This window comes from Cinclus cinclus, chromosome 17, assembly GCF_963662255.1.
Source record: "Cinclus cinclus chromosome 17, bCinCin1.1, whole genome shotgun sequence".
NCBI lineage: Eukaryota > Metazoa > Chordata > Aves > Passeriformes > Cinclidae > Cinclus > Cinclus cinclus.
This window is the reverse complement of record NC_085062.1, coordinates 1,675,285-1,689,468: the sequence shown is the minus strand read 5'-3', so window position 1 is coordinate 1,689,468 and position 14,184 is coordinate 1,675,285. Positions and strand designations below refer to the sequence as shown.

Below are 14,184 nucleotides of genomic sequence, written 5' to 3'. Positions count from 1 at the left end.
GGTTCAGTGGCTTTGGAGGCCAGGAGCAGCCTGGCAGATTCAGTAAAGCAGGAGGAGTCCTGTTCCCAGAGCAGCCAAAAACTTTGAGGGATTTGTGTGCCAGCTTTTCCAAGCTGCCACCCCAGAAAATGTCTCAGTGGTACCAGCACAAGGAAGGGGCTCAGAAAGCCTCCCTAAAAACAGAGATCACCCAAGATGGGCCTTGGCTGCTCCTGGCACACTGGAGCAGATCCTCCTTGCTGTGTCAGAAATAAGTGCTCTGATGCTAAGAGAGGAATTGGGGATTTTTCTGCAGTGTCCTTACTTTGGCACACAGTGTAATGGAATTTGTGTGATTCACAAGTGGAGATGAACTCTGTTGGTTACAGTTTTTGTTATGGTTTGTCTTGAAAACTGTAAAGCACAATTTTTAAGCTCAATTGTACTTCAGCCTTTTAGAAAAACTGTCCTTTTCAGATGAGAAAATCCTGGTTTTCTTCTAAAGCCCAGTGCAGTTGGGCTTTGTTTTTTGAGCCCACCCTTTAAAAAAACAAATCGTTTGAGCGTTGGATGTGTCACAACATAAAAACCAAATATTTTTGTGTTTATACCATGATTCTGATCTGGTTTTGTTGTTTTATATTGGAGATTGATCATGTTCTCACAGAACTTCCAGTAGGAGTAATAAACTGACACAAACTCTGAGTTCTACCTACTCTTCAAGTGATTTTCAGAAGGAAGTGCTTCAAGTGTAAGAAAAAAGAAGGCATTCTGCTAAGTTTTGATAGAGTTCTGGAATTGGTGGGGGGTTTCATTAATATTTTCATAAAGCCACTGCATGAAAAATGTAATTTTTCTTTGCTGGTTTTGTTTTTCAGTATACAGTAAATGGGAAGAAAGTGGAAGTAGCTGTGAAGCAAATAATTGCAGGGAAACAAGTTGAGCAGCGGGGAGCCTTCTCAAACCCAGAGGCTTTGGACCTGTACCAAAATATTCCTGAGCTTCAAGACTATTAAAGACACTTGTTTGGGGGTTTTTTGTGTCTGTCTTTGTTCTGTATTTGTTTTGTATATACCAATACTGTATGTAAAGAAAAAAGCTCTATTTAATACCAGTGGTTCTTTTAAAAGGAAAAAAATATTTCATGAAGTGCATTATGAAAGGCTTGGGTAAAGCTTAGCTCCCTTTTATTGGTTAAATATGCCATATATTTTGAAGGTTTTTTCCAGCCTGGAAGGAGAAACCTGCCTGTTTTGATTTTTATATATGTGTGAGTGCATCTTTTCTGCTTAGCTTTACATCAGCAGCCCATCAAATGGGAGCACCACTAGTTGCAGATAGAATATTTCTTTGATAAAATGTTTGCTTTCTTTTTTTTTTTTTAAACTGGATTTTTAGCAACATTTTTCAATCCCTGTGTTTGTCCCCTGTAAGGGATGCACAGTGATTTTAACCTCTTGCCCCTGAACCATGCAAGTGTTCTGTGTGTAATGTGCATTAAGATGTTTTTATAAAGCCAAATCATAATGCACTAAACCCATTTGACTTGGCTCAGAATCATTTCAGTCTTGAAATATCTCGTGGTACCTTTGAGGGTAATTGCTGCTTCATTTTGTGCTGTAGCCTTCCATTGTTTTAAGCTGTTGGCTGAGAGACTTCTGGGGGCTCAGAAGGTGAAGGGAGCTTTTCCCTCCTTACTCCTGGGGTAACTCCAGGTTATTTCCATGGAATTTACTGTCATTACTGTGGATTAACATAATTACAGTTGAGGAAGATATTTTGCTTCCTTGGTTGAAGTCCCTTATTGGCTCAAAGGTTAGCTGAGGAATTCCAGGGTGTTTCTTTATTAAAAGCTGATGGGTTTTGTAACTTTTTGTACTAAATGTCATGTTGAAAGTGAGAGACCCCTTTTCTAGGTCTGTAACCCTCCAGTTTATAAAGGGAAAAAATACTGTAATTAAAAAACTGAGCTTACTGAAACAGTGAAATGGAAGCACTCAAGTGTTTTGTTTTTCATAAAGTACAGTTGCAGTAGTTGTACCAACCCTCTGGCATTCAGTGTCTCCTGCACTATTTGAATTTTGTGGGTGAAATATTATTGTACTTAGAATTGTGTTGAATGCATTCAGCGTTGATAAAGAGTTAATTAAAAGGAATCAGTTCTTTATATATATAATTATATATTACATATCTCAGCTGTTGCTGTCTTTATTTTCCTTTTGACTGGGTGTCATGAAGAAAATTTTAACTTAGTTTGTTACTCATTTTAATGGGTTTAATCCAAGTTTAACTTAGTCCAAAGCTTTCTGTGCTGGTACTTTCTCTACTTTACCAAGTCAGGCCATGCTGATGTGATAATAAAAATCCCAAGCACCCAATAGGAAAGGATAAAAAGGGGCTGTCAAACTGCCACTAACCTGTGGTTTAAAATACTATTTAATTCCTTCCCCTTCTGGCTTGCTGTATATAAATTTTACATTAATTGTGACTTTGTATTCATTAAAACTTCATTATATTGTTCTTTAATTCATGCAAAATGTCTGAGGTTTACAAAGCCCGCAGATCCTTATTAATAAGTAATTTGGGGTTATTCTATTAATTAAAGATACTTTAGAAGCACAGATACATTAAGAACATATACAATGCCTAGAGGCTGCTTTTTCTAATCCTTTATCATGCTGAAAACACAGGAAAAAGTTTAATTAATGGCTATAATTTGATTTCTTGTAATTGTCAGCTATTGCAAAGCTTTTTCCCAGATGTCAGTAACCAACAAAAACACAGATTTCCTTCTGTATTGCCCTGAAAATTCCAGGTTTTCTGGGGTTTTACCCTGAAATGCTGCATGGATGCCTTAGGGCTGCCAGGATGTAGCTGTTGTACCTTGAGTGCACAGCCTTCTTCCTTTTTATTTTTTTTTTTTGTCCTGTTGCCTATTTATAATTTGAGGTTCACAGTGTTTTGCCTGGAAAGCTCCATGTGCAGATTTTAGTGGGATGTGTGGCATGCAAATAGAGCTGGCTCTGGAAATGGCTTTGAGCTCTGACTTAAATGTTCAACAGCAAAGCAATTAGAGCAGAGGAACTCCAGGCTTGGTGCATTTCTCACCGAGTCCTCTGCAAATTTGAGATCGACTCTTGAATTATGTGATGGAATCAGCCCATTTGCCCTTGGGGAGATGGGGTTTTATCACTCCTCTCTAAGAAATGTGCTTTTGTCAGCTGCTGTTAGAGCAGGTACTTTCCCCTCCCACTGCCTTACGATTTCAATTAATTTCCCTGGTTAGTGGTGGTTCTCAGTGATATAAAATGAGCTGGTACACAGCAGCCCGAGCAAGGCACAGCTGATAAAATTGTTTATTGTTATGTGCAAGAGAAATGGGTTGTGTGAGTTACTTATTCAGTGATTTTAAAAACACAGGTAATTGCCTGATGGAATGCAACTTCCCTGGGGCCATTATTGTCTTTCAGGTTAGTGCATACATATTTAAAGTACTTCGTTTATGAGCTGAGTAGTCACTCACACAGGTAAATGGGTGTTAAAATCAGGTTTAAAATGCGTAGGCAGGAGTACCAGGGTCTGAGACTTCTCCAGATGGAGCTGTAGGGTTTTGGGTTGGGGCAGATTGGAGCCAGCTTTGAGACCCTGATCAGAGATGTTTCAGTAGATGAAGGCTTTGGTCTTCCTACAGCTGCCCTCTGGGGTTCTGCACTGAGCAATTTCTCCACTGGAGTTGTTCAGCTTGAGTGGTTTCCTGAGGCTGCCTGCATCTTGCAAAACTGAGGATAAATCTAAGATTGCTTGGTTCATGCTTTTCCTTTCAAGAGGAAAGGTAGTTTTAGCTCATTTATGGCTGGGTCTTTGAGAGCAACACAATGTAACTTCATTTTCTTCTATATTTTTTGTATAGAGGGGAGGAAGCTCCATGTCCTAACCTGTGTTCTCCCAAAAATAAAACCAGGGTGGGAGTTGCTGTGAAGCATGGCCACGATCCAGCCTGGGAGCTGAGCACTTTTTCCTTGCTGGGACTTAGGGGCCTCTTTAGATTCGAATAATGAGATAATCAACATCAGCCTGAGCATTTTGCTCTGCAGGGTCTGTGTGCAGAGTGGGGGTGGCTGTCGCACACAAGAGAGGGAGGCAGCTCTACAATGCTGTCAGGGAGTCTTGGGACAATTCCGGCTGCTCAAGGAGATGTCCCCAAGTGTTAATGCAGAGGTTCCAGCTGTCCACACCATTTCTCACCTCTGGCTTCTGAGGGCCAGAGAAATTCTCCCAAACCAGCAGCTGGAGATGAACTCAAGTGAGAAACCAGCTCTGGGGAGGGTGGGAAAATCTTTGGCACGCTGTTGTTTAACTGGGCTGTGCACATTAGTGAGAGCTTAATTGGGCCTTGTACTTCTTAATTAGAAGACCTTAACGAATTCTCATCCTACTACTTTTGACAAATAATTTTGCCAAGTTCAAGAGGCTTATCAGCATTCAGTGTGAGATTCCAGCTGAAAGGATAACGTCCCTTGGAAAAAAAAACCATCATCCCCAGGACTGGTAATTAGTTTACAATAGCATATTAAAGTATACATCATTAGGGTAAGGAGGTTCACATCGCTAATGAGCAATCTACCACCAAAAAAAAAAAAAAGACCCAACAACTTTTTACAGTTTTGTTTCCCCTGCTGTAGACTTAAATGGAGTTAAGTTTTGGCTGCTGCAGGATAACAGTGCTAGTGCTGGGGATAGTTGTAGAATCAGGGAATGGTTTGGGTTGGGAGGGACCTTTCAAGATCAGCCAGTTCCACCCCCCTGTTCTGTTTTTGTTTTACAAAGGCATTGATTGCTTCTAGCATTCCCAGTCGTATTGATCTACAGCCTGTGTTTTGACAAGGAGCAGGAGCATATTTCTCTTCACCTTCTATTAGCTACAAAAAGGTTAAAGCTAAGTGGAAATAAATGGTGAAGAAAATGGAAGAAAATTTTGAGAATTTGTGCTGGTTTAACTGACTTGGTTTGAAAGGTAAGCTGAGTTTAAACCAGTGTCACTTCAACCTTCTCCAGAGCTGAAGGAGGTGGCCTTGAGTGTACAAATGTGATACTCAGCTGAGACTTTTAATTTGTCTGCTTCTCATGTATAATAAAATATGCTAGGTACATGACACTTCATGAATTAATGCAGGAGTATAAAGCATAGGAGAGGTTTCTGTACAGGATTTGTTCTTATAATGCAAATGCCAAGCAAGGCTTTAAACAGCCCTGGCTATCTGGAATCATGGAGCCCATTTCACGCTTCACTTCAGGGTTTGTTCCCGTTTCCTCAACCTTTCTGTAATTAGAGGGTGTGTGCATGCAAGAGGGGAGGAAAATTAGGAAGGAAATGCCCAAACCAGCACGTGGGAGCCCCTGCATGTGTGGGAGCTTTTAGGGAGGTCACCAAGAGAGGAAGCAGGGGCAGAGCTCAGCCTGGGGGCTGGGGAAGGGCATTTTTAAACCCTGCTGGTGCCACTGCAAGGGCTGGCCATGCCCTCTGCACCCTCCTTGCCAAAACTCCCTCCTGCCCCTGCTGGAGTGGGAGCAGCCCCAGGCTGGCAGGTGAACCAACACCTGCCAAAAAAACCCCAAAAAAACAAACCCTGAACAAGGCTGGTGGAAAGGTGATGGAACATGGAGAGCATCAGACAGCTACAGCTTCCTACTGCTACCAGGATGTCATCACTCCCCTGGTGAAACCTGTAATTACATTTAGAGGACAGCTGGTTCTAATGGCATAAAAATATTGAGACATGACTGCAAAAACAGAGGTTTTATCCTCATGCTGCTCAAATTAAAACAAGGGAGGGGAATAGAGAATTTGATAGCTCATAAAAATGATTTTTTTTTTCTTTCCTGAGTCAGTGTATTATCCTAATCTTTGTAAGAGTAAAGCAGGTCTGTGAATGGGAAGAAGAATGTTACCCTCGCTGGGATTAAGGAGGTTACAGGCAGAGAATGGGATCAGTGCTGAGCTGTTCAACATCTCCAGGGCTGATTCTCCTCCTCTCCCACCCGTTGCTCCTCCAGGACCACATGTGCTTCATCCCTGCCCTGTGCATGTGGCCCTTGGCACCATGAGCTCCTGTTGGAAACCAGAAGTTGTTTTCAGAGTGCCAAGACCTCTGGGAACCTCCAGACATCCAGCAGAAAAGGCTGAACACGTTTCCTCCCTAGTTTAAGAGTTTCTGCCTTTATTCCCTGATGCAAAAGTTCAGTTACCACTGAGTTCTGCATGAACTAACTACTTTGATAAACAAGCAAGGGGGAAGAGAAGTTTTTTAAGCAATGCAGAGTCTGATGTGACAGTTCTACTAGGTTTTGGTGGGTACCTGCTTGACTTGTAAACTGAAACTCCAGAAAGTCACTCTGTGTCTTATCATAATATTTAACTGCGTGTGTTTCAGCAGCAGGGGGTGAAAGGGGGCTGGAATGGGTTTATTCAGATATGAGACAAAAATAACTACTTTTTAAAAGTGGCTCTAATCAGGCAGAGAGCATTTTTCTTGCTCTTCTTCCCCCTTCAGCCTCCCTGGCTCCTGTGCCAGGTTTCTGTGTTGACAGGACAGATCAGCTTGCTGGGGTTTGTGAACTCCTCTGCCTGCTCCATGCGTTTGGTTTTCACTTTCAGGATTACAAACCCATCCTTAATGGAGACCTTGATTTGTAAAGGTGGAGTTGGGGGTGTCACATAATGGCCTTTCTGAGCTGCCTCACTAACAGGGGTTATTCCTGCGTTTAGGATCCCTGGAAATGCCATCTATGGACATTAAAGGCATTAAGGTAATTAATAATAAATAAAATGCCATGTTGATGTGCTTTGGGAACAACTAATGCACTAAGAACCTGGGAAGAAGGATTTTGGTGGGAGAGAGTGACATAATTTACTGCCCCCCTCCCAAACCTCCCGCACATTTATTATGCCTTAAATATTCTCATGCTGAGTTTTTTCCAATGGTCTAATTATAAACTTCATTATAATTGTTCATTAGTTTTATTTTGTTCAATTAGCTTAACAAGTTGCCAAATGAAATACAAGGCTGGCAATTAGCTTGATCTAATCATAATGAGCCATTCAAACTGGGTCACCAAATATGTTCATTTATAGCACTTCTTTTTTTTTTTTTTCCAATTGGTGAACAATAATATAAATATTCAGAGCATTTCCTGATCCAAGGAGTGGAAATTTCCCACTCATTTATTAGAATAGAAAAAAAAAAATCAATTGTTCTGTTCCAGGTAGTTCATTTGGGTTGCCCTGGCTCACCCAGAGCTGAGCAGGGCCCCCAGTCCCTGCCCTGCAGAAGGGTCATTGAGCTGCCAGGACAGAGGTGAGCTCTGACCTAGGGCCTGTTTATCTCCACAGAATTCCACGTTGGAGTGGTTGGTGGCATGAGGGATCAGCTGGATCCCACCTGGGCCATGCCCCAAGGCACAGCCATGTCCTTGTAGAAGCTGAAGGGTCAATGTGTGATCCCTGGCGAGGGGCAAGTTCAGGTGAGCTGAGCTGTCCTCCTCTGGTGAGGGGTGATGCAAGGATTTGGGCAGCCCAGGAACTCAGTTTGAGCCACTCTGGTGGTGTTGGCCAAGTTCAGTCCTGCCCAGCCGCTGGTTTTGCTGTGAGTTTTGGATACCCCTGAGTTGCCTTTTCATGCAAGATTTCCCTTTTGCCGCTCGGTGCTCGGATCTGCTCAGCAGCAGCTCCAGGTTCATATGGTCCAGTGGATTCACAGCCACCTTTTTTGGAAGCTAATTTGGGCAGGAACGACTATTTGGTATGAATAATTCCTCCTGCACGTCATGTGCATCACATCCAAACCTCAGGGATGAGCAGCACCGGGTCGGCTCCTTAGCAAATTGAAGTGGTGGCATTAACAGGCAGCCCCGGGTTTGGATTTCCCTGGGATCTTGTCCTGCACCTGGATGGAAACACGATAAAGTATTAAACCAGCTCAGAGACTACAAGCACCTGTAAGTAATTCATAAAACACCGCTGGGAAAGCAAGCTGGTGAAGCCCCAGCCCCCATCTGGATTTCTCTACAACAGCATACCCACCAAACCCATCCCGGACAGGCGTTTGGCGACCTGTTAACACAACCTCTTACAATTTCAGCCAGGTATTTTTGTTCCGCGCGCAGGAAAGGGGAGAGGAAGGAGCGGCAAATCCCGCAAAATCCCGCAGCTCCGTGCCCTGCCAGCCGCTCCTGGCTCCTCGCACCTCCTGGATGCGGCGCTGCCTCCTGGCTCTGCCGCTCGCCAGCTGGGAGCGGCGCTGTCAGCGCTCAGCGGGCTCGGATTAAAGACGGGAGAAAATTCACACCTCTGCTTTTCACGCCACGGACAGCTCTTCGAACACCATCCCAAGGCATTGTTGGGTTTAATGAAGGCACCCGGGGGTAGCGGCTGCATCTGGAGATGCTGCCCGGAGGTGTTTTCGCTTCCAGCTCATCCCTGATGGAGTTTTCCGCTCCAGCCTCCCTGCCCCGACCTGACCCCGCGCTGCCCCGGCAGAGCCTGAGGGACCCGCTGGGCCACGGGATGTCCCCTGCCCGCGAGGAACAGTGACACCGGGCACAAAGGGGCAGTTCCAGGGGCTGGGATGTGCCTGGCTACCCTGTGACCCACCCAAGGCCAGCAGGACCCGTCTGCCCGGTGTCAGGAGGGGGCTGCACTTGAATAAGTCGTGCTAAGAGCATCGCTGCTCCTCGTTCACTCTGCTCACTTGATATTAGTTTTATTCCTGCTGGGTTTAAATCAGGCAGGGGCAGATGTAAGCAGGTTTGTAATAAGCTGCGGAAATCGCAAAAGGGCTGCGTGACACATGGCTTTGCATTTGATTCAAGTAGTTACAGTCATAATATCCATTAATTTTTGTAGCGCTCCTGGGAGCAAAACTCCCTCCTTTTCATTAGAGAGACCCGGATTTCTTAAGATCTCGGTGTTCGACGCAGCCTGCTCGGCACTCATGCTGTGAAAAAAAATGCCTTTGTTTACACGGCTGATGGCCCGGGTGGGGACGGTCCTGGCACCGGCGGCCACCTCCCCTGCCTTTTATTTAAGGCTCTCTAATGCTCCTGCTCCGACATCCCAGAGCTCCGCTGAGAGGCGAAGAAAGGTGGGAGGAATGGCTTTAAAAAAAAAAAAAAAAAAAAAAAAAAAGAAGAAGAAGCCAAAAAACCACATATATTCCAGACAAAAAAAAAAAAAAAAAAAAAAATTCTCAGTATAAATGTTGAAGCGGAGCGGCATCACAGGTGACAGGTCTTCAAAGCCGAAGCACGAGCTGCGCTCGGGGAGGGAGGGAACCAGGCAGGTCCCTCTGCCTTGATTAGCGAGGCTTTCCAGCGCCGGCTCGCTCCCTTTCTGTCTCCGGGCTGCCTTTGAAACCACCCCTTTGACGGCTTCAGGCATTTCTTAGTTTAGCTGAGAACGAGCGAACGCGAGAGAAGGAATCTGTAAGAGTGACAGGGCCTGTGTGCGTCTTTCATATGCATTTCTGGAGCACAAAGGCTGTTTTAATGAGCAGGCCGGCACGGAGCTCGGTGTGACTCCTGCTTTTAGCGACTCTTCGGTGATGGAGCTGCCTGGGGAGTCTCCCGGCTGTGACCTGCATGGAAAACGCTCGATGCTTTGGGTTGATTTTGATTTCCGTGGAAAAGCAGGTCTTGCCTGCTTGAGGAGCGCAGGCACGGGAAGCATTCGCTGGTCCCGAGGTGCTGGGGGCTGAGTTTTCCTCATCCCTCTCCAGAGCGGCTCGGCTGCGTCCCTCCCATCCCCGTGCCCACATTTCACCTCCGGGCAGCAGGGTGCAGCGCTGCGGGCTGGACTTGGGCACTTTTGGAAGGATGGAACGCGAGGTTGAGAGCCCCAGGCTGGTGGGAGAAGCGCGTTCTCCTTCCGCTAGGTTTTTTTTTTTTTTTTTTTAGGGGTTCTGTTCTGTTTTCACCCAGGGCTGAGTAGCACCCGTGGGCTCTCTGTGTGAGTTTGACTCGGTGGAAGGAGGATTTTCGTGCTCCACCCTTTGAGCCTCTCTGGCTGGCACCTGATGGATGGACACACTCTCTCCAGCACTTCTGTGCGTGCCGCTGCCTGGGCGTGTGGTCCAGCTCCCCCAGCACCCTCCTGGTCCCTGGCACAGCCCTTCCTGCTCTCCCTGCCAACCTCCGAGCCCACAGAACCACAGGAGCCAAGCCCCTTCCTTGCCACAAGCACATAACCCATTTCTCTGCCTCTGACCCCATGTTCTCCATCTCCGGCGCTTCCCAACCAGAGGAAGAGAGGAGACATCACCGGCGAGGTGAGGACCAGGCACACAATCCCCTGACCTTTGCAGGTGGCACGGCTGGGGACAGGTGCCAGGCCCTGAGCAATTCCAGCTCATGGATTCTGCCGGGCATTCCCCCACCTACCCCATACAGGTGTTTTAAATTACACAGCGAGAAATCAGCCAGTCTCCTCTCAGACCTGTCTTAAACCAATTTAATTAAACACAGGTGAGGAAGGAAGCAGAAATTAGGGCAATTCATCACCTTTTAGTCTCTGCAGGTGCTCGGCGGCAGCGGAGCACCGCAATTCCCACTGCTCTGCGCTTTTCCTCCTGGGGGTGATTAACCCGCTCCCTTCTGGCGAGCGAAGCCCTCTCATCCTCGGGGCTTTAAGGATAATGAGCGAGAAGATGATTAAAAGGAGAAGAACCCTCAGCAAAGCAGCGCTGTGATTCAGTTCCTGCCCTGCTCGCAGGTTCTCTGCCTGACGCGGGCGAGTGAATCACTCACCTGTGATTCACGGTGATTCTCCTCGCTGCCGGCACAACAGCGGCTCCTCCCCGCTGCTCCCTTCGGTTCCTCCCTCTGGGGATGCCGCTGGGCACCAGGCAGGGACACATCCCCAGAGATCCCATTTTTTTTTTTTTTTTTTTTTTTTGTATCGGGGTCGCTAATTTCCATCTCAGCAGCAACCAGCGCCGTGCCAGCCTACATCCAACAGCCCAAAGATTCATTACCCCAGTGGTTTTCAACATTGCAAAGTGGAAGCAATGAGTTTCTGGCAAAATCTGGGCTTTCTCTAGCACTTTCTTGCAGCCTGCAAGCAAGCAGTGGGCAGACGTGGTCAGTGGGACAGCAGGGATTTCGATGCTCTGAGTGGAGCAGGGTTTCCTCACTGGCAATTTCTGGCTCTCTGTACACACAGGACTTAAATCTCATGCTCCACATCAGTTATAGGGCAAGGAAATGTCATTTTTGCAAAGCTCGGATCGATTTTCAGGGTTACCTGAGCTCCTTATTCCCTCCGGGAGATCAGGGTCTAAACACAGCTCAGGATCCGGCCCCCATCCTTACCTCCCCCAACTCCCAGCTGGGGTTTTGCCTCCTAATACCTGAAGACATCTTCAAAATTCCCATTCTTTCTGTTCTCCTAGGGGCATTCCCAAAACCTCCCATCTTTTGACATGTGAGTGATGTGAAAATCAACAGCTTTCAGTAATGCTGCAAAGTCTTTCAAGTCTTTCATACACACAGGTTGCCTCTGTGTGCAAAGTCACGCCGGCACAAAGGAAGTGTAGCAACATCCCACCGGAATAACTTAAAAGAAAATCTCCTTTGGGAAAGGAATTATTTTGAGGATCACATATGTGAGACCCAGATTATGGCACCATGGGTGGCTCTGCCGTCTCGGCGTTGTCTCCTCACGTAGCTTTTGATGCTCTGGCAGCAGAAGAAAACAGGGAGTGACAAGGCATGCTGTAAGGCAGCTAAGGAGCTTGGAATGGCTCAGCAGCGATATGGAAACCAGAAACTCCCGGCATGAATTGTGCAAATTCAGTCAAGGAGCACTCATCGTCCTGTTGCTCCCATGAGGAAGCTGCGCTCCATCGGCTGTCTATTATTTTCTTGATTTACCTACAATTCTTCCTCACGCTTTTTGTACCTCCCAATAATCCCCTTCTGGTTTTTTCAGGCCTCCTCTTCTAACCTTAGCGAGGCAAGCCAATTCTGGTTGCTCTCGTGATCAGCTGGGTCTCCGAGGGGTTTGCTCCCCCTGCTCCCCAAAACACCTCGGCACCCCCAGTAGCCCCTGCCATGGGAGCAGCTGCTGTGCCATGGGCTCACCCCACAAGGTACTTTGTGACCTGGAAAATCCCCAATTCTGATGCATTTTTCCTGTGATATCTTCCCTTTTATCTGTTAGTTTGTACACAGTCCCACGCGCTCAGCCCAAAGCTCTCAAATAAAATTATTGCTGTTTCTATTTGGTTTTGTTTTGGTTTGTTTCGTTCAACACAAATGAGGAAAGCTGTGAGGAGAGAGGGCACTGCCAAGCAACCTTCTTACAGTCTGCAGACACCACTTAATTCATGTTTCCACTTCATTTGTACCAGAATATTACCTTTCATTAAAAAGCAGTAAAAGCATTTTGTAGGGGATGGAGAGGACCATACAGCTTTATTAGGATAAGTGACAACGGATCACTACAGCTTTGCTATCCATCTCAGGCACCAGTTTGGGAAGTAAGTTTTGGAAGAACCAGACTAGTCCTGGATGGAATGAATGGGAATGGGGTGCAGCCAATGTACCTGGATCTCTTCAGGTGGGATCACTTCCTTGTCAGCACTTTGTCAGCCCGCAAGATTCCTCACTTCAGATTTTCCTTCACATATAAATTGGATATCAAATCTCACTTTAAAATGTGCAGCCGTGATGGAGTAAAGTTGAAATGCTTCCCAGTGTTGCCCTAAAGGTGAGGTGAGGCCCTTGCTGTGTACAGGGTTTGGGCTGATGAGGGGGACTGGGCACCCCGGCCGAGGGGCAGTGCTGGGTTTGAGCTGCACAAGGGAATTGTTTCTTAATTCCCTGTGCCCCCCATAACTCCCCTGAGTCCTGCTGCTGTGCCCAGGGAATGCAGCTGAGCTCACACACAGCTTCGGGAGCCCCTTGCACACACCTTTGCACATTGCTTTCCTAGTGGCACGCAGTGACCTCCTCCCAGGGCCAAGGGCAACCCCTGTACCTCCAGCTGGAAAATCCAACATTCCCCCACACTCCCCAGGAAAGAAATGGATGTCTAAAGCAGCTGATTCCCTTATTTTGGGTCACTGGATTTCCACTAGCAGCTGAACGTTCTGGTTGTATTTTATTAGATCAAGTACTGAGGGCAGACAGCAAGATGCTCTTCATTTCTGCCTTTTGTTCATTTTATATGCTTAAATATCACTTTTATCTTCTTCGAGGAACCCGAATCTTTGGGTTCCTCACAGTTTTGTTTTTTCCCCACCTCGGTGGGTCCGCTTTCTCCAGCCTGAGGTTGATTCCTGTCTGCTCTCACGCTGCTGTACATTTCCCTACCTGGGAGATAAGCATTTATTCACGTTCATGTTTGTGTGGAGTGGTAAAATATTAGAACTAAATTTTTTATGACATTCCTAGGAGTGGTTATGGAGCAAACAAGATTACAGCAAGTACTACAGAAAAGCTTGTTTATGCAGGGAGGGAAAAAATCAAACTCGGAGCCGTGTTTGCAAAACTGCGGGAGAGCCCAGGGGAGGGGTTTAGTGCTCCCTCTCCTTTTCTTTCCCTGTCTTGCTGGTTTTACTGCGATCACAGTGACAGCTCCCAGCAATTAGGGCTGAGCGGGTTTGGAGTGGAATTCCAGGTCCAGCAGCGGGATACGTTTGCATTCCAAGGAAGAGGACACAGGCAGTGCCTGGCTCCATTGGCCAAGTGCCAGCCAAGGCGATCCCGCCGGGATTGGGGTGCGGGGGCTGCCCTGGGCACGCTCCAAACTCCCGCTGCACACCCCTGGGATGCTCCTTGCACATCCACGGGATAGCCTCGAACTCCTGAGGCTCCCTTCGCACACCCTCGTGCTCCTCGGGACACCCTCACACTCCTTTGGGATGCCCTTTGCACCCCCTTCAGAGCGCTCTCACACCGTTTGGGATGCCCCCACATCCCGAGGGATGCCCTTCTTCCCCCCCTGGGATGCCCCCACATCCCGAGGGATGCCCTTCTTCCCCCCCTGGGATGCCCCCACATCCCGAGGGATGCCCTTCTCCCACCCCTAGGATGCCCTTATAGTGTTCTGGACGCTCCCGGTCAGTTTCTGGGGACTCCCCCGGTCAGTTTTTGGGATGCCCTTTTCCAACCGCCGGGATGCTCTTACACTGTTCAGGACGCTCTCTC

General features: G+C 47.0%; 1 protein-coding gene across 4 annotated transcripts in view; it reads left to right on the top strand.

The window, feature by feature from the left end:
• The window catches only part of AACS (acetoacetyl-CoA synthetase), a 36,529-nt gene extending 34,471 nt beyond the window's left edge, over window positions 1-2,058 (top strand). For all 4 annotated transcript variants that reach the window (XM_062504240.1, XM_062504237.1, XM_062504239.1 and 1 more), the window contains one exon: window positions 858-2,058. In XM_062504240.1, coding sequence (XP_062360224.1) covers window positions 858-922 — 65 coding nt within the window. In that variant the 3' untranslated portion in view covers window positions 923-2,058. The remainder of the gene's footprint in view (window positions 1-857) is intronic.
• Window positions 2,059-14,184: the final 12,126 nt, after the last annotated feature.